General features: G+C 41.6%; 2 protein-coding genes across 2 annotated transcripts; both read right to left on the reverse strand.

Moving 5' to 3' along the window:
• Positions 1–3,077: 3,077 nt before the first annotated feature.
• Positions 3,078–3,476, reverse strand: LOC114194866. Its single transcript, XM_028085271.1, has one exon. The coding sequence runs from the start codon at positions 3,474–3,476 to the stop codon at positions 3,078–3,080; it is 399 nt and encodes a 132-aa protein (XP_027941072.1).
• A 7,427-nt stretch (positions 3,477–10,903) lies between these two features.
• LOC114194867 lies at positions 10,904–13,144 on the reverse strand. Its single transcript, XM_028085273.1, has one exon. It carries the CDS (start codon positions 13,142–13,144, stop codon positions 10,904–10,906), a length of 2,241 nt encoding a protein of 746 aa, XP_027941074.1.
• Positions 13,145–18,559: the final 5,415 nt, after the last annotated feature.

The following is an 18,559-nucleotide window of genomic DNA, read 5'->3' on the forward strand; positions in this document are numbered from 1 at the left end:
GGGCCAGCCCTAGGCCCAATTACAAGGGCAGACATTCACTTTAGGGCAGAATTTCATAAACAGGATTTTCATGGGCCTTACATTCCTTCCAACAACAAGAATTTTCAACATCGAAAATAAAGACTCACCAAGTAAACAGATGTGGATGTGATTTTCTCATGTCCTCCTCTAACTCCCAAGTCGAGTCACCCGTTCTCCGATCCCAGATGACTTTGACAAGACTGAAGGTCTTTCCTCGACGTTCCTCAACCTTACTATCCTCAAGAGCTATGGGTGGTACTTTCACTGTGAGATCTTCCCTGATCTGTATATCCTCGGCTTCCAACACTTGAGCCAGGTCGAACACATAATTCCTCAGCTGCGAGACATGAAACACTAGATAAAAGTTCGCCAACTGCGGGGGTAACGCTATCTCATAAGCCACTAGCCCGATCCTCCTCGTGATTTGATACGGGCCAAGGAATTTAGGGGAAATCTTTCTTGAGCGGAGAGTCCTTCCCACGCCCGTGGTTCGGGTCACCCTCAATAATACATGATCTCCCGCTGCAAACTCCAAAGGCCTCCTCTTGCGGTCCGCATAGGCCTTCTGCCTACTCTGAGAAGTATGCATCCTATCTCTCACCATCCTCACCTTCTCGGTGGTCTGCTCTAACAATTCTGGTCCAACTAACACTGCCTCTCCATCTTGATACCAACAGAGGGGAGTCCTGCACCTCCTGCCATAAAGAGCCTCGTATGGTGCCATGCCAATGCTCACATGAAAGGCAATACTTCATCTCAAGCCCCTAGGTGGTGCAATATGCACATCCTCAACAAATCCTCTAATGACTGAATCGTTCTCTCAGACTGGCCATCGGTCTGAGGGTGATAAGCTGAGCTCATAGTCAACTTGGTCCCCAAAGCCTCCTGTAAGGTTTGCTAGAAGCGAGATGTAAATCGTGGGTCTCTGTCGGAAACTATGCTCGAAGGTACTCCATGCAATCTCACGATCTCTTTAACGTACAGCTGGGCTAACTTGGCCATGGACATCCTCAAGTTCATTGCCAAAAAGTGGGCACTCTTGGTCAATCGATCCACTATCACCCAGATGGTGTCATGTCCTCTAAAGGTCCGTGGCAAATGGGTCACAAAGTCCATCGAGATGCTGTCCCATTTCCATACTAGTATTTCCAAGGGCTGTAGGATCCCATCGGGTCTCTAATGTTCCACCTTCGCCTTCTGACAGGTTAGGCAAGCGAATACAAATTGTGCAACATCCTTCTTCATTTCCTGCCACAAGAAGTTTTCCTTGAGGTCCTGGTACATCTTGGTCATGCCAGGATGCAGACTAAGACGACTCTTATGCCCTTCCTCAAGGATCAACCGTTTTACCTCTACGTCATCAGGTATGCACACCCTGCCCTGGAACCTCAAGATGCCATCATCACCCAAAGTAAAGTCTTTGGCTTCCTCTGATCCAAGTTGTTCTCTGACTCTGTTCAAACTAGCATCCAACAACTGCCTCTCTCTAATCGAGTCCAAGAAATCACTAGATATAGTAAGGGTACTACACCTAATGGACTCGGACCCCAACTCCACCTGTATCCTCATGTTTCTGAACTTCTCTAGTAGTTCTACCTCTTTTATCATGAGATGCGCCGTATGTACCATCTTCCTACTCAGAGCATCTGCCACCACATTTGCCTTCCCTGGGTGATATAGGAGTTCGAAGTCATAGTCTTTCAGGAACTCCATCCACCTCCTCTGTCTCATGTTCAGCTCCTTCTGATCAAACAAGTACTTGAGGCTCTTATGATCCGTGAACACACGGAACTGAGCACCATAGAGATAGTGCCTCCAGATCTTCAAGGCAAATACTATCGCTGCCAACTCTAAGTCATGGGTGGGGTAGTTACGCTCATGCACCTTAAGATGTCGTGAAACATACGCCACTGCCTTCTTTTCTTGCATCAAGACACAACCAAGCCCGAGATGAGACGCGTCGTAGTAGACCTCAAACGGTTTCCCCACATCCGGAATTACCAATATAGGAGCACTCGTTAATCCCCTCTTTAGCTCTTGAAAGCTCTCTTCACACTTGTCCGTCCAAGTGAAAGGTTGGTCCTTTCGGGTAAGAAAGGTCAGAGGTGCCACTATCTTGGAGAATCCCTCTATGAACCTCCTATAGTGCTCGCTAACCCCACAAAGCTCCTGATCTCTATGGCTGACTTAGGACTTTCCCACTTTACCACTGCCTCGACCTTTGCCGGGTCCACTGCAATCCCTTGGGCGGATATCCCATGCCCCAAAAACTGAACCTCATCCATCCAGAACTCACACTTGGAACACTTGGCATACAGCTTCTTCTCTCTCAAAACACTAAGCACCAACCTTAGGTGTTCTGCATGCTCTCCCTGAGTCCTGGAATAGATAAGGATATTGTATATGAAGACTACGACAAACTTATCTAGGAAAGGTCGGAAGATCCTGTTCATGTAGTTCATGAACACCGCCGGGGCATTAGTCATGCCAAAAGGCATAACTACATACTCGTAGTGGCCATACCTGGATCTGAATGTCGTCTTCTGTACATCATCAGCCTTTACCAAGATCTGATGATAACCCGATCACAGATCTATCTTCGAGAACACTGATGACCCATGCAACTGATCCATCAAGTCATCAATCCTCGGGAGCGGATACTTGTTCTTGATAGTCATCTTGTTCAGTTGCCTGTAGTCCACACACAGACGCGAACTCCCATCTTTTTTCTTTACCAACAATACTGGTGCTCCCCAAGGCAAAGTGCTGAGTTGAATGAACTGTTTCTCCATCAGCTCTTCTATCTGTTTCTTGAGTTCTACCAACTTTGTCGGAGCCATATGATACGGGACCATCGACACCGGGCCTGTCCCTGGTACTAGGTCTATAGAGAACTCCACTTCTCTACTGGGAGGCAATCCTGGAACCTCCTCCGGGAATACATCTCCAAAATCCTGCACAACCGGTATCACTGACGTCGCCTCTCCTCTCTTCACCCCCAAATGTGTGAAGATTATGTAACACTGCGCGCCGTCATGTAGTTCCTTCATAACACCCTAAGAAGACACCAACTCAGGCTCCTCTACGCTGGGAAAAAACAGCTTCTTCTCTCGACAATCTTTCAAAATGCGATTAGCAGAGAGCCAATCCATTCCTAAGATCACCTCCAACACCTGTAGAGGCAGACGGATTAGATTTACCCTGTACCTGCGTCCCTCTACCTCTACTGAAAGGCTAACACACAAGGACGACGTCCTGACCAGACCCGACGCCGGGGTAGATACTGCAAGTTCACACTGCAGTTCGCGCACCGGCAAACCTAACCGCTCCACACAAGCAAATGACACAAATGAGTGTGTCACTCCAGAATCAAACAGTACACACAAAGATTCACCTGCTATCATGCATCGACCCATAACAAGATTACCTGAGCCTGCAGCCTCTGCCCCGGTCATGGCATATACTCTGCCTATCGCCTGAGGTCGGTTGCCTCTATCTCTCCGCTGGTGCTGGTGAGAAGGCTGAACTGGAGGGCGTGTTGCTGCCCTAGCAAGGGTGGGACAATCCTTCCCAAAGTGGCCCTCCTTGCCACAGTTATTGCATCTACCGTAGCCCTCCATGCGTGGGCAAGCGCTCATCAAGTGAGGACCTCCACAGATGTAGCATTGAATTCGGCCCTACTATGGAGAAAAACTCCTAGACCCCTGAGGCTGATGGTGGGGTCTAGACCCCTGAGGCTGATGGTGGGGTCTATCATACGGTCTCCTCCGCTCCTCATGCTTGGGCTTGGACCCAGACGGTCCACCGATCCTCTGAGACGGCTGTGACTGCTGTGGGCGTGGGCCTTTCACCTCACGCTTCATCTTCTCCATCACCCTGGCCTTTTCCACCAGAGCGGCAAAATCCTTGATGGATAAAGGAGCTACCATCAACCGGATATCACCGCAAAGACCGTTCTCGAACTTACGACATCTCCACTCCTCATCGAGCGGTAGTGTGTAGAAGCGGCTGAGGTGCTTGAACCTCTCAGCATACTCTGTTACCGTCTTCCCTCCCTGGGTCAACTGGAGGAACTCCACCTCCTTGGCGTACCGGATGCTGTCTGGGAAGTACTCTGAGAGGAATCTCTCTCTGAAAGTCTCCCATGTCACTGGCTCATCCCTCTCCTCCAGTATGGATTTGGTGCTGCTCCACCAATGCTCCGTCTCCCGTGAGCATATACACCGAGAACGCTGATAAGTGTGATAATTACCTATTGTTTACACTTCTTAGAACCTCTTATTTGTCTTTTATTCATGTATTTTTGTGTTGATCTCATGAAAGAATTTAGGATTTTGTTATTTATTTCAAAAACATGTTTACTTTGATGTTTGTGGACTTTTGTAGAAAAGAATGGAAGATTGGAGAAAAAATTCACTAGTTGCTGCCTGGAGCCATTAGCCCAGCTAGCTGGATGTACTCGTCCAGCTAACCAGACTCACTAGCCCAGCGAACCAGACTCACTAGCTCAGCGAGGAATGCTCTCTAGCCCAACGAGAATGAATGTTGGCCCAGCGAGTTTATCTTTTTGCTCAAACATTAAAAGTGTCGAGACTCGAACAGAAAAGACAGTTTTTGGTGGGAGGAACACTGCTGGAACTCAAAACGAAGGCAGAGACATTTCTAGAGCGTAAAGGATCAATCTTTCTTCATCCATTCTACCATTTCAACTCCATTTGTGCTCTAGATGTATAGGAGTAGCTAAACTCCATTTCATTGGGGTTGGATGTAATGTACCTAAACTCATTATAGTTTCATCTATGCAATAGAATCTCTTTCACTGTTTTTGTGTTCTATCTAAATTATTTTCGTGCATGATGGAATATCTATGCGTTTTGGGTGGTATCTAATCATTGGAAAGTGTTTTGGAACCCTAGACATGGATAGAACAACCTAAAGGTTTGGTTCTAGACATAGACCAAAGCTTTTGGTCATTCTAGACATCGTTTTTAATGTGTCTTTTGTGTTTAAACCTCTAAGGGATTAGTAATTTTTACATAAAAGTTCAAAACATACCCCTAAGGGATTAGGGATTGAATACCTTTGATGTCAATGCTTGAGTAGATGAGAGATTTATATTGTGAGGTGCTTGCTTAGAGTTTTGGTCATGAATTCCAACCCCAATGAGTCTTTGCCTTGGTATTTTATCACTTTAAAGTTTAGAAATCCTTATGTTTTCACTTGTTTCGAATTAATCAATGGTTACATTCAACGCTTAAATTAGTAAGTACACCTAGTTAACTAAACAAACGCAATTCCCGTGGGAAAACGATACTTGGACTTACCATTTTAATTACTTGCACGACTTGGTACACTTGCCAAAGTCTTAACAAACGCCAACCTGTTCTCCGTAGGGCATATCTTTGCATCATAGATGCGCTCCAGGCCCTTCAACCATTGGTCTGTGGCGTCAGGACAGGTCTTCCCATCAAACTTCGTCGGGTGGTGCTTCAGAAAGTCCTCCAAGCTCCACTCCCTGACTGCAGGTCGTGGTTCATGACCAAACACAGGGGCAGCGGCCCTGTTCTCCTCCAGCTGGCAGAGGGCCTCCATATGCTGCGGATGAGCATCCTCAGCAGCTACCCTCGTAGCCTCCATCTGCTGCATCACCGCCTGCTGCTGCTCAAGCGACGCCGCCTGTCGCTGCATGGATGCCTCATGCTGCTGCATCATCGCAGCACTCTGCTGCGCCATAGCTGCTACCATCGCCTTTATGGCTCTGGCGATATCAGGTACGTCTAGGGATGTCAAAAATATTCGTACCCGTGGGTATCCGCAGATAAAACCCGCAATGGATAAGAAATGGATATTAAAAATGGATACCCGCTACCTGTGGGTACGGGTATTTTTGATACTCGCATGTTAACGGGGCGAGTACGGGTATCATAGTATCCGTATCCGTGGATACCCGTACCCGCTAAACTTTAATTCACAAAAATACCCTTATATATATATATATATATATATATATATATATATATATATATATATATATATATTTTAGTAAAAACATTTTGTCCTAATTTTTTATAAGTTGCACATCTTGTCTTCTGTCTTCATTATTCCAACTTCAAGTATTGGTATGTTGTCTTCTTTCAAGTACATCCCTTAACATTTTTCTCTTCTCCTTCTTTGAAATTGGGCATATACATCAAACCATATATAGATAGTGACGTTTATGGTATGCTTGTTGTCAAATGATGAAATCAAAATAAGAATATTTGGCAGGTGACAGTTGAAGTTTATTATTTGATTATTTTTCAGGAATCAATCGGAGAAAGTGGACTTGTTGATCAAAACACTAATTAAAGAATTTCCATCATGTTGAACGTCATTTTATATTTATTTTTATAATTATTTGGACTTGAGTTAGTTTAAAATTTATTTAAAATTTATGACAGTGATGTATTTTATTTTATTTTATTTGAATTTATGATTAAATATTTATTTTTTAAATAATTTTGTAAATATTCTTGGGTACCCGTGGATATCCGCGGGTATGAAAAAAATAGACGGGTACCCACATAATGGATACCTGACGGATATGGGTACGGGTATGGGGCAGATATTTATCTAGCGGGTAGGGTACGGGGGAGCTACTACCCGTACCCTACCCGCCCCGTTGACATCCCTAGGTACGTCCCCTTGGGATGATTGCGAAGTCCTACGAGGAGGTGCCATAGTCCACTGGCACACAGAAAATCACTTGGTTAGGCTCGATAAAGACAAGAATTTAACTAAGAACACTCAAAAGACACATAGAAAGCTAAGTGGACATCCAAGTCCACAGACCTAAGGAATGATCGCTCTAATACCATAAATGTAACGTCCCATTTAATTATTAAACGGAATTAAAACAAACGTCACACACGGATAAATCAATAGCGCAGTCCTGGGGTCTCATATGTAAGATCCGGAAAAATTAAATAGTTATTTAATTAATTATTTAATTAGGACGGATAATGAGAATATTTAAAGCAATAAATGCGGGGAGCTATGACGTGGAAGAGTACTAGCTCAAGTGGTTGAAAGTACTTTATTGTGTGTGAGGACTTGGGTTCGAGTCCTATGTGTGCCACTTAGATGTTATTTAATTTATGTGTTTTTTTTTTTGTGCTTATATATTGAACTTGTTTGGATGATGATAAGTCCTTAAAATTGGGGGAGTCATCATGTAATGTGTGTTGGTTGAGTGGCCATGTATTTAAATTGTTAATTGGTTGGTTGTGGGTTCAATCCTTGCAAAGAACAAAACTAATTTTCTTTTTGGCAATTTTGGGTTACATGCACTAACACAAAAAAGCCCTTTAACGTCCGACATTTTCGACCTTTGACGTCTGCCCAAACACCGACGTTGTATCGGGTGACGTCAAAATAACGTCGGAAAAATAGCAGACGTCACTTGACGTCGGTCCTTTTGGGAGTCCGACGTTACTCAACGTCGGGGCCAATAATAGCAGACGTCAATTTTTGCACCAGAAAGAAGGAAAAACCTGAGCAATTTAACGTCTGTCTGTGCCCTGTCAGACGTTAAATAACGTCGGCCCTGCAACAGTCAGACGTTAAATTACGTCGGCCCTGGTACAGTCCGACGTTAAATTACGTCTGTCAAGGCACACCAGACGTCAAACTGCTCCATTTTTTTAAAAAAATTTGACTGTTTTTACAATATCCACACACCTGAAAATCAGAAAATTCCCAGAACAATTTCATAAATCTTTCAGCACAATTTTAGAGTTACAGTTATATATAATAGAACTAAAGTTTCAACATATATTCTAAACTAATATAAATAACAACAAACAAAAAGTTTCAACATGAAATTCTTGTACAATAAAGTTTTTAAAACGAGTTCTAATTCATGTGGTATCAACTCCATCTCTCCAATAGATATGCTGCCCATTCCTGTCTTAGTGTGTGGATAATGTCATCTGGTAGAGGTGATGGATTCTTGAATCGCTGAAAAAGTAATACAATTTCATTATGTATGAATATCATTCTTTAAAGTTTGATATGATTTATAATATGTGAAAGATATATATAATTACCTCTATCCATTCATCTTTAACTGCAGCTCGAATGATTGTTCTTATCCAAGACATGACATAATATCCACATTCCCATGAATCTTCTTGCTTGTTACACTGAACATTACAAATAAAATAAACACATCAAAGTCATAAGTTGACATACAGAAATTAATAACTTTAAAATGAATGAGTTCTAACCTTTGGATATATGACTTTAAGTTGTTGGCCTCTAGGTTTACCCACAATTCTAATGAAATTTTGGAAACATAAAACATATATAAGTTTTTATAACTAAGTAGATACATAGGTTAGGATTGAAAAAAAAATAATACTTACTCTTGTAACATGTTTTTAAAAGCTGGTGGAATCTTCCTATGGCATGAACAAAACCATACAACTAGGCATTGTCTTGGAATGATGAGACAAAGTTGCCAATGATACCTACCATCAATCACAAGTACTTAGCCAAAATAATTAATAATACTTCACAAAATATTATTAGCAAAAACACTTACGAATCAATGTATGGCGCAAAGTAGATCTCTCTATTTGACTCAACCATCCATGTTTGCAAATAAAGTTTGATTTGGTCAGGTGAGTTTCCCGAAGGTTGAATTGTTTGAGGTTCAATGAATCCATAGACGGAAGATCGACCTTGGTCCACAATGACTTTGTCCATGTACCTACAAGAAGACAGTTAGGTATAATATTAAAAGGTACCAATTCCTTGCTTTAAATATGAAATACAATAAAAAAAATCTTACATGCACCATAGTTGTATGACTGAAATATTTAACATCTTGTCTCCTGTAATGATCTCTAGTGCATCATTCAGGTTTATGTACAATGGGACATGACAATGGAGGCCAAATACTCTTAACTCCCAATCTAGCTCTACCGGTCCTCTTTTCAACTTGTGTAATTTCAGAAGCAGCTTTCCTAGAGGATCATCTTCTGCTTCCGCCATTTCATCATCTTCACGTATAACACGTGGACGTCGGACCAGCTGTTTTTCAGGACGAGTGGACTGAAATAAAGATTTAGAAAGGTGTGACGTTAAAAGTTTTATAAATTGTAAGATTGAACTACTAAAAACATGATGTCATAATACCTTTGGTGGGCTAAAGTATGGCATGATCAATGCTTTAGGCCAAGCAATAAATGTGCCTAAAGCTTCCCCAACAAATTGGATTTCTGAAGTTGGCACAGGCACTTGGGCATGGGGATCTCGAACTTCATCAATCATCACACGCACATGATGGGGCAATAGAGGAACACCATGGATAGTCTCCCCACCCTGAAGTTGTCGTCCTATGGCCACTACGCGCGGGGGGTCTTCATCGACCAATAGCTCATACTGACTTGTGTAGTCAGTATGATCTACACCAGAGCATGAGCCTTTTGTACTCACACGTTGTCCTGTTGGAGCTTGAGTGAGTAATTCCATGTTCTGTTGCTGCATGGACTGAAGCTTTTCTTCAAGTGTTCTTTGTATTTATTGTTGCTATTGAAGTTGTTCCATAAAACGTTGCTCCATAATTCCCATGCGTTGGTTGAATCTTTCCTCCATTTGTTGCTCCATCTTCCTCAAGGCCTCTTGACTCAACGATTCATTACTTCTTTGTGGAGGACCAAAGTAATCTCGAAGACCAATGGCACCTCCAACACCACGCACACGTCCTGGGTGCTCTGGCCTTCCAATTGCCGTTGTGAGTATATCGTCCCGACCATGGCCAACAAACGAACCTTGAGTCTCTTGCTCAATTAATTTATCCTACACCACAAAAGAAAGTTTAATCAAAAGGAGAAACATATGAACTATGATAGTCAAATAAGGTTTGTACTTACTATTTTTTGAGATATGATTTGAGCTGATTGTGATGTCATTTGCCCATCGGGCTTAGTCCGAGCAGCCTTCCACATCTCGTACCTAGGAATTGCATCCACTAGGTCAGGGGACTCAAGTCCCAGAGACTCTGCACGCGACTTTTTCAATTTTTTCTCCAATAATGCATAACCACCTCGAGAGAGTACATGTGGTGTATCATTAAGCCTTTGTCTTTGTTGGGCTGCTGTCCTTTTTTCCTGTCACACATAACATTATTTAATAGTTTGGATACAGAAATGTATGACTAGTGTCACTATAAACAAATTTAACAAACAAACCTGCCAGTCTCCAGACTCTCTACATGCACGAAATTGCATCCACTCCTCCTCCGAGATTTTGTACTTCTCACAAGGAGTGTCATGTTGTCTATTTCCAAACACATATAAACGTGTGAGCCTTGCCTTGAAGTCCCTCCATCTGGTGGCTATGTGAGATAAGACTTTCTTTCTAATTCGCTCAGTGTTCGGAGTAATCTCAAATTTGTGCTGTTTAAAACATAAAATATGTTATGTTAACAGTAACATAAAAAAATACTATAGTTGGTTTAAGTAAACATACCACAAGATCCTGCCATAGGAGGTTCTTCTCGACCTCCGCGACGTCATCCCAACATGCAATTGCAATAGAAACTTTCGTTTTGGCCAACATTCCTATGTAGCTACGGTACTTTTTTTCCCAAGGGCCACTGGGTTCACCCGATCGAGGATCAATGTGGACTGGCATCCTCTCTCGTCGGTTTGTGACATCCGGCAACCGAGTCACAGATCTACCAGGTCCCTCCTGGTCTGATCCGGAGCTTGTCATACCTGAAACATATCATTAGGAAATGTTAACAATGAAGATATACTCAATTAACCTCTATTATATTAAAACAGGAAGAAAAATAAAAAAAGTAAATGTGACAATATTATTAAATAAACACCTATCAAGAAATTGTGTTCTCCCATATGCCTTCATTGTGATCACTTCGAATAGCATGGATGTCATCAGTTACATCATCAACTTTGTCTTGAATGGTTCTTGATGAGAAAGACGTTGTCTCAAGTATGTCTAGACAATCTTCATCATCATTTACGTGCATGTTTCTTCCTTCCAATACAACTGACAATTTCTGATTGGCTGGATCAATGACATAAAAAATTTGTCTTGCTTGACTAGCCATAATAAATGGTTCATTTGTATCACTCATCTTGTTAAGATCCACCAAAGTAAAGCCAAAGTCATCTGTGCTAACACCCGAATTACTATCAACCCATTTACACTTGAAAACTGGCACTCTAAAAGTCACATAATCAACTTCCCATATTTCGTGTATTATTCCAAAGTAACTCATGGATGCTGTAACTGGATTCTTGTCCTTAGAACTGGCAAAATGTACAGATTCAGCTTGAAGTGTAACCCCACTATTTTGAACTCTACTTTTGTCATCTTCCATCTTTGAATAAAAACAATGATTGTTTATGTAGTACCCGCCATATGTAATGACATCATTGTTCGGTCCACGAGCTAGCCTCAATAGAGTTTCAGAAACATTTGGAGTCGCGTAAACCTTTTTCTTAAACCATGATAAGAATGTTTTGTTATGTTCATTAAGTGCCCATTTTTCACTCATTCGTGGATGTGCTGATTTCGTTTCATCAATGTGTTGCGTTATGTAAGGAATGACCTCTACAGTGTTGTTTAAGATGTACAAATGGGCTTGATCAACTAATTTTCTACTAACACTTTGAATCTTCACTCCACGCACACCCTTACCTTCACATTTACCTTCATGTCTAGTCTTAGGAACTCCAATTGGTTCACAACTTGGCATATAACTTGAGCAGAATTCAATGGCTTCTTCTGCAATGTACCGCTCTATAATAGAAGCTTCTGGTCGATACTGATTCTTGACATATCCCTTTAAGATCTTCATGTATCTTTCCACTGGGTACATCCATCTCAAGAAAACTGGCCCACATAATCGAATTTCCCTCACAAGATGAACTATCAAATGAACCATGATATCGAAAAATGAAGGTGGAAAATACATTTCCAATTGACACAATAGTCTAATGGCCTCATTTTCCAAATCGTCTAACACTCGAGGGTCAATAACTTTCTTGCATATGGCATTGAAGAACATACACAAACGTGTTAGAATACCTCTGACAGAAGTAGGTAAGATGGCTCGAAAAGCTACTGGTAAAAGTTGTTGCATCAACACATGACAATCGTGAGACTTTAAACCGACTAACTTTAAATCTTGCATAGAAACAAGGCTACTAATATTTGAAGAGTAACCTTGGGGAACCTTCACACTTCTTAAACACTCACAAAAAATTTGCTTCTCTTTTCTAGAAAGAGTGTGACAAGCTGGAGGCAGGTAGGTTCGTCTTCCAATTGATTGTGCATGTAACTCAGAACGGATGCCCATTTCAGCCAAATCTTGTCGTGCTTTAACTCCATCTTTAGTCTTTCCTTTTACATTTAGTAAAGTCCCGATGACGCTATCACATACATTTTTTTCAACGTGCATCACGTCTATACAATGTCGTACATCAAGTTTACACCAATATGGAAGATTAAAGAAGATTGATCGTTTCTTCCAAATGCTTTTTTCCGTGGTCTTTTTCTTTGGATGTTTCCCAAACACAATGTCAATGTTTTCCACTTGGTTGTATATTTCTTCACCATTGCGGGGTCTCGCTACAACTTCATCCTCAGGACTTCCATTAAATGCTTTTTTCATTCTACGATAAGGATGATTTCGAGGAAGAAACTTTCGATGTCTTGTATACACAGTTTTCTGACCGTGCTTCAATTGAATATAACTCGTGTTTTTTTCACAAATGGGACATGCAAAATGACCTTTAACACTGTAACCGCTCAAGTTTCCATATGCTGGAAAATCATTTATGGTGCAAAACAACATTGCACGCAAACAAAACAATTCTTCAGAATATGAATCATACACATCGACACCTTCTTCCCATAATAGTTTCAAATCATCGATCAACGGCTTTAGGTACACATCAATGTCATTTCCAGGTTGTCTAGGACCCGATATCATCATAGACAACATCATATATTTCCTCTTCATGCACAACAAAGGAGATAAATTGTAAATCATCAGCAAAACTGGCCACGAACTATGTTTGCTACTTAAGTTCCCATAAGGATTCATACCATCTGTAGCAAGTCCAAGTCTTAAGTTTCTTGGCTCAGCACCAAATTCTGGAAATGTTTCATCAATCTTCTTCCATTATGGAGAATCAGCTGGGTGTCGAAGAAGATTATCACACTTTCTTCCATCAACGTGCCATTTCAGGTTTTTTGCATCTTCTTTAATGGAAAATAGTCGTTTGAATCTAGGAATTATAGGAAGGTACCACATCACCTTAGCAGGTGGACCATCTTTGTCTTCATCGCCACTATTTCCATCAATTTTCTTTTTAAACCGCGATAAACCACATGTTGGACACGCCTTCAGTGAAGCAAACTCGTCTCTGTATAAAACACAATCATTTGGGCATGCATGTATCTTTTGATATTCCAAACCCATTGGACATAAAACTTTCTTCGCTTCGTAATTACGGATAGGTAACGTGTTATTTTCTGGAAGCATCTCCTTTAACAACTCCAACAATTTTGTGAAACTTGTATCCGTCCATCCATGCCTTGCTTTTAAACTGAATAATTTCAAAGTTGCTGACAATCGCGTAAAGTTAGTGCATCCTGGGTACAATTGTTCCTCTGAATCGGACTTAAGAGAATCATATAAATGAACTTTTCCAAAATTCTCCTCCCCAACATCACGTACCATATCTTCTAAATGATCATTCATCCAGTCATCTACATAATCTGTTCCTCGTGACGTTGTAGGCTTGTCTAATACTTCTCCATGCCAAGTCCAAAGTGTATAACTTCTCATTATACCAAAGATGAATAGATGATCACGCATTGTTCCTAAGTCATGACGTATTTGATTAAGACAACGAACACAAGGACAAAAATATGTCCCGTTACTTGAGATTGCATGTTCTTGAACATATTGCAAAAACTCAGAAACCCCCTTTTCATACTCTTCACTTATGCGATGCTCATTCATCCAGCTTCGATCCATACTATATGTTCGTAAAAAACTCAATCAATCTCAAACTTTTAACTCTCACAAGGTGAGGCCCTACCCATTCGAAAAAATTATTTTTCATAATTTGCTAACACATGTACAAATAAGTCAAACATCATAAATTTCACAAAATTTCGACAGCATTTCGCATTGGTCTCTGAAGTACACGAAATAAAAGTGATTAATCATGATCACAATCAAGTATGCATCCAGAGAACAACACAAATTAGCCTCAATCGAAATTTTATGAAATTTATGCGTAAACCTCAATGTACACATTGTAGCAAATTATGAAAAATATTTTTTTCAAACTGTCCAATCGGACAATTCAAGATTTAATACAAACGATTAAAAATTTAATCATTTGTATTAAATCTCAAACGGGAACTAAGCTTCGCTCACTGTATACTATAAGTATAATAAATCTACATATATAAAATAACACTGCAACAATAATATTCAAAAATAAAATGCAATGAGAATTATTTAAAATGCATATATCTAATAATAAATATAATTTTATTTACTAGTTTTACAAATATTATTATAAAATTTTAAATAAAATATAAAAATAGGCCAAAAAAATTAACAAAAAAATAGTCTAAGACTAAAACTATAATGACATTTATAAATTAATACAAGTAATTCTATACATACAATGAACAAATATATACATACAATGAAAAACTAACCTCCTCTAATTGAAAGACGAACTTTGAGAGGAAGTCTAGGGTCTCCGCACACTGCTGGCCAAATGGGAACGAAGAGCAAGTGGGACGAATCTCAAAACGCTGCAAATGGGGGTGAAAACGAAAAATAATCGGTTCAAAACGCGTAAAATCAACCCATAATTAAACCCCAACAAGTTTGATGGCGAAAACCTTTCGAAACTCACCTGGAGGGGGTCGGAAATGGCGTCGCCGGCGGTACTCTCGCGAAAACGATGAACAGCACGAGGGTTTCTGCATTTTGCGCAGAGATAAAGCAAAACTTAACGTCGGGGGTGCTAGGTCCGACGTTAAGTGACGTCGGGGGTGGGAAGGGCCGACGTTAAGTGACGTCTGGCGCGAGCTGGTCCGACGTCCCTTAACGTCTGGCGCGCGCTGGTCCGACGTCCTTTTTTGAGTGACGTCGGGGTATTTTTTAACAGACGTTAAGTAACGTCTGACGTGGAGCGGGCAGACGTTAAAAATGTCTCATTATTTACAAAAATGCCACCGCCCATTTTTAACGTTGGGCTTTTTTTAGGCAGACGTTATTGGGGTGACGTTAAAGGCCTTTTTTGTGTTAGTGATGGTATTGAAGGGACGTAGAAAACCTAGCTGCAGATGAAGGCAGCCCAATGGGTAGGAAATCATTCAATAGTGGTTCATGAGTGGTCATTAGCTAGGACACTTAAGGCATATTCGTTTTTAACACTTAGCACCTTTAATTTGGGTAATAAGTGAGGGAGATAGTAAGAGCAAGAGTTAAAAAAGAGAGAATAGCAGTGAGGGTTCGTGGTACTCATAAGCAGAGGCGTTGTCTGAGTTTTGGGACTGATTGAGAGAATTGGTAGGGCTGAAATCATCAAGGCTTGGATTGGAAACAAAGGCTAAGGAGGCTTAGGGAGAGGATAGACATACAATTCGAATTTGGGCAAGGAATCCAGGTAAGGGGAGTTGTTTTTGCATGCTATTTATCGTGTACACCATTTTGTGCCTTGTACGATCATATGTGCATGAATTCTCTGCTTGTTATGCGTTGTTTTCGCGTTTTCTGGGTTCTGCCCAGAAACCGCCTGGCGGGCATGCATGTGCCGCCAGGCGGTTCATCTGTCTATGCATAATTTTGGGTTCTGGTTGCTTAAACCGCCTGGCAGGGGTGAATATTCGCCAGGCGGCGCGTCAGTTTTGCGTTTTCTGTTGGCTTGCGTTTTGTGCAGGGTCATTGAGAGTTCTGATTGTGATTTTATGTATTGATAGTATGAACTGGTTAGAATTGGGGTCTAATGGTGCTTGAGAATACCCTTTATACGTTAACATGGGTGGAGTTGGATTGTTGGAATGGTAGAATCCGAATTGAGTTATTAGGGTTTATGGTGGGTACGAAATTGAGGATATTATGTTAAAGGAAATTGGGTCAGTAAATTAGGTGTGATTTATTGTGTGATATTGTCTGTGGAGTATGGATTGAATTCTGGTCAACTTGGATTATTGCGGGTGCAGCAGCCTAGAGATTTTCTGGGTTCTGATGTGCTGCCTGGCGGCGCCTAGCTTGCCGCCAGGCGATGACGGGGGCAGTGGAGTAATGCGTGTTGTTTTCGAGTGGTCGTGAGAGGAGAGGCTAAGAGGGATATTGAAAATTAAAGGAGAACACAATAGGAAATAATATACTTAGATAAGAGAGCATGAAAATGGAAAGAGGTTGATGGTATGTCATGTGATGGGTTGTTGAAGAGTTGCGTATCTAAAGAAAGAAGTGGAATAACACTAGTTAATGGATCAAGATTTGGAAGCTTAGAATTCTGCATAATTGCTGTTAAATACCATTGATCGTTAATTGTGGAATTTATGGTTTTGGAGACTTGTAAGCTTAAATATAAGTCCTGTGATTATGCAATATTGTGTGTAACAAGATGCATGGCAGTACAGCGTAAGATAAGTATGATGAGAGGAGGTTTATAAGGTTTCGGAACTGTGAGATTTTGATAGAGAATGGAGTGTCTTGTTGCTGCAGTGTTGATTAACCGTGATAGGGAGTTTGGAATGGGAGTTATAGGTACATGTGTTTGTTTACATATGATATTCGTAGGCTCGCCTATGTGAGGGTTGAGATTGGGGGTTCTTATGCAATCTATGGAAGTGAGCTAAAAGGGTAAACTGGATTAACTGGAGTGTCATAAACCAGAAAGGGGTTGTTCTGGTATGGCGCCTGGCGGTCTACTGATAGCCGCCAGGCGATAGCCTTAGCGTGAGAGGGTCTGCACTGAGCAGGCGCCTGGCGGCACGGTGTGCTCCGCCAGGCGGTGACGAGAAAACAGTGGGGTCTGGGAGAACGCTGGCGCCTGGTGGGAGGTGAATACCGCCAGGCGGTCTGGAGCAATTTCGCCTGGCGGCGTGTGGGCTGGGCCAGGCGGAAACGCTATTGTTTTGAGTATTTTGGTGTGCTGTCTTTAACTAAAACTGATGCTTTGCTTGGATCGGGAGATGCTGTGCCATGAGCGGGTAGGTTCATGGATGGTGTGACATGTGATGATATGAGCGGGGAGGTTCATATCAAGTTACTCTCACGTGGGGATACGAGCGGGGAGGTTCGTATGTTCCGTGCTCACGTTGAGAGATGCCACGTGCGGGGAGGTACGGGGGCTGGTGGATCACATGTGTTGGACTACGGGCGGGTAGGTCCGTAGAGCATGACTACGAGCGGGGAGGTTCGTAGAGGCAGGACCACGAGCGGGCAGGTTCGTGTGAGCATCAGATTTCCGAGTCCAAGGCTAACCAATTGTGTGACTTGAAGACTGTTAAGTCTTGGGGTTAGGGTCTTGGCCAAGATTTATAGATAATGATTAAGATGGGTAAATGATCTATCCTGTGATTATATGCTTATTATTTTATTTTCTCAGCTCACCCTTTCTGTTTGTGTGTGGCGATGATCGTGTAATTCGTTACACGGGAGCAGATGTTGATACAGGTGGTGCTGAGGATGCTCAGATGGCGGAGTGAGGGCTAGCATGGGAGTAGTGCTAGGGTTATTGATAAAATTGTAATTCATGTTTTTAATACGAATTTTGATAGCTTGTAATCAGTTATGAATTCTGTTATGAGTTTTGGCGCGCTATCTTATTAAAATAAAATTTTCCCGCGTTGGGATTTTTATCGAATGGCTACTTAATGAAATAATTCATTTTAATATTTATTTTTTAAGTAATATTCCCTAGGGATGTTACATCATACACAACCCCTACAAGTTCTAGGCACACCACGATGCCAAGGGAACAAGATAAAGGTCTACAAAAGGAATAGAGTATAAAAGAGTCAAACAATACATAGGCCCTAGCCCTAACAAAGCCAAAGAACGTGAAGTCCAGTCCAAAAGACTATGCAGCGGGGTCGCCATTTCCTTGCTGACCGCGGGAACCTCGCCCATCTGCTCCCATCAATCAAATTGATGATCATCGCAAGAAAGAACAGCCACATACAATACAACCATACAACAAAACAGGTAAACTAGAGCCAATAACATATTCATCATACAGTCAATTATATTTTCACCATCCCATATCCATACAACAACCAAGCATGTCATGAATCTTCATTCAATACACTACGACTCGACTCGACTCATCCGGATACGTATAACCTGGTCCGATTCAGCGGATGCTTGCACTTGTGGTGGATACCTCTGCTCACCCCCGAGCTGCTCACCCTCGAGCTATGTGTTACAAGTGTTACAATGAATCAAATTTCCCTCACCACAAGGTTAGCCCTT

This window comes from Vigna unguiculata, chromosome 8 (assembly GCF_004118075.2).
Source record: "Vigna unguiculata cultivar IT97K-499-35 chromosome 8, ASM411807v1, whole genome shotgun sequence".
NCBI lineage: Eukaryota > Viridiplantae > Streptophyta > Magnoliopsida > Fabales > Fabaceae > Vigna > Vigna unguiculata.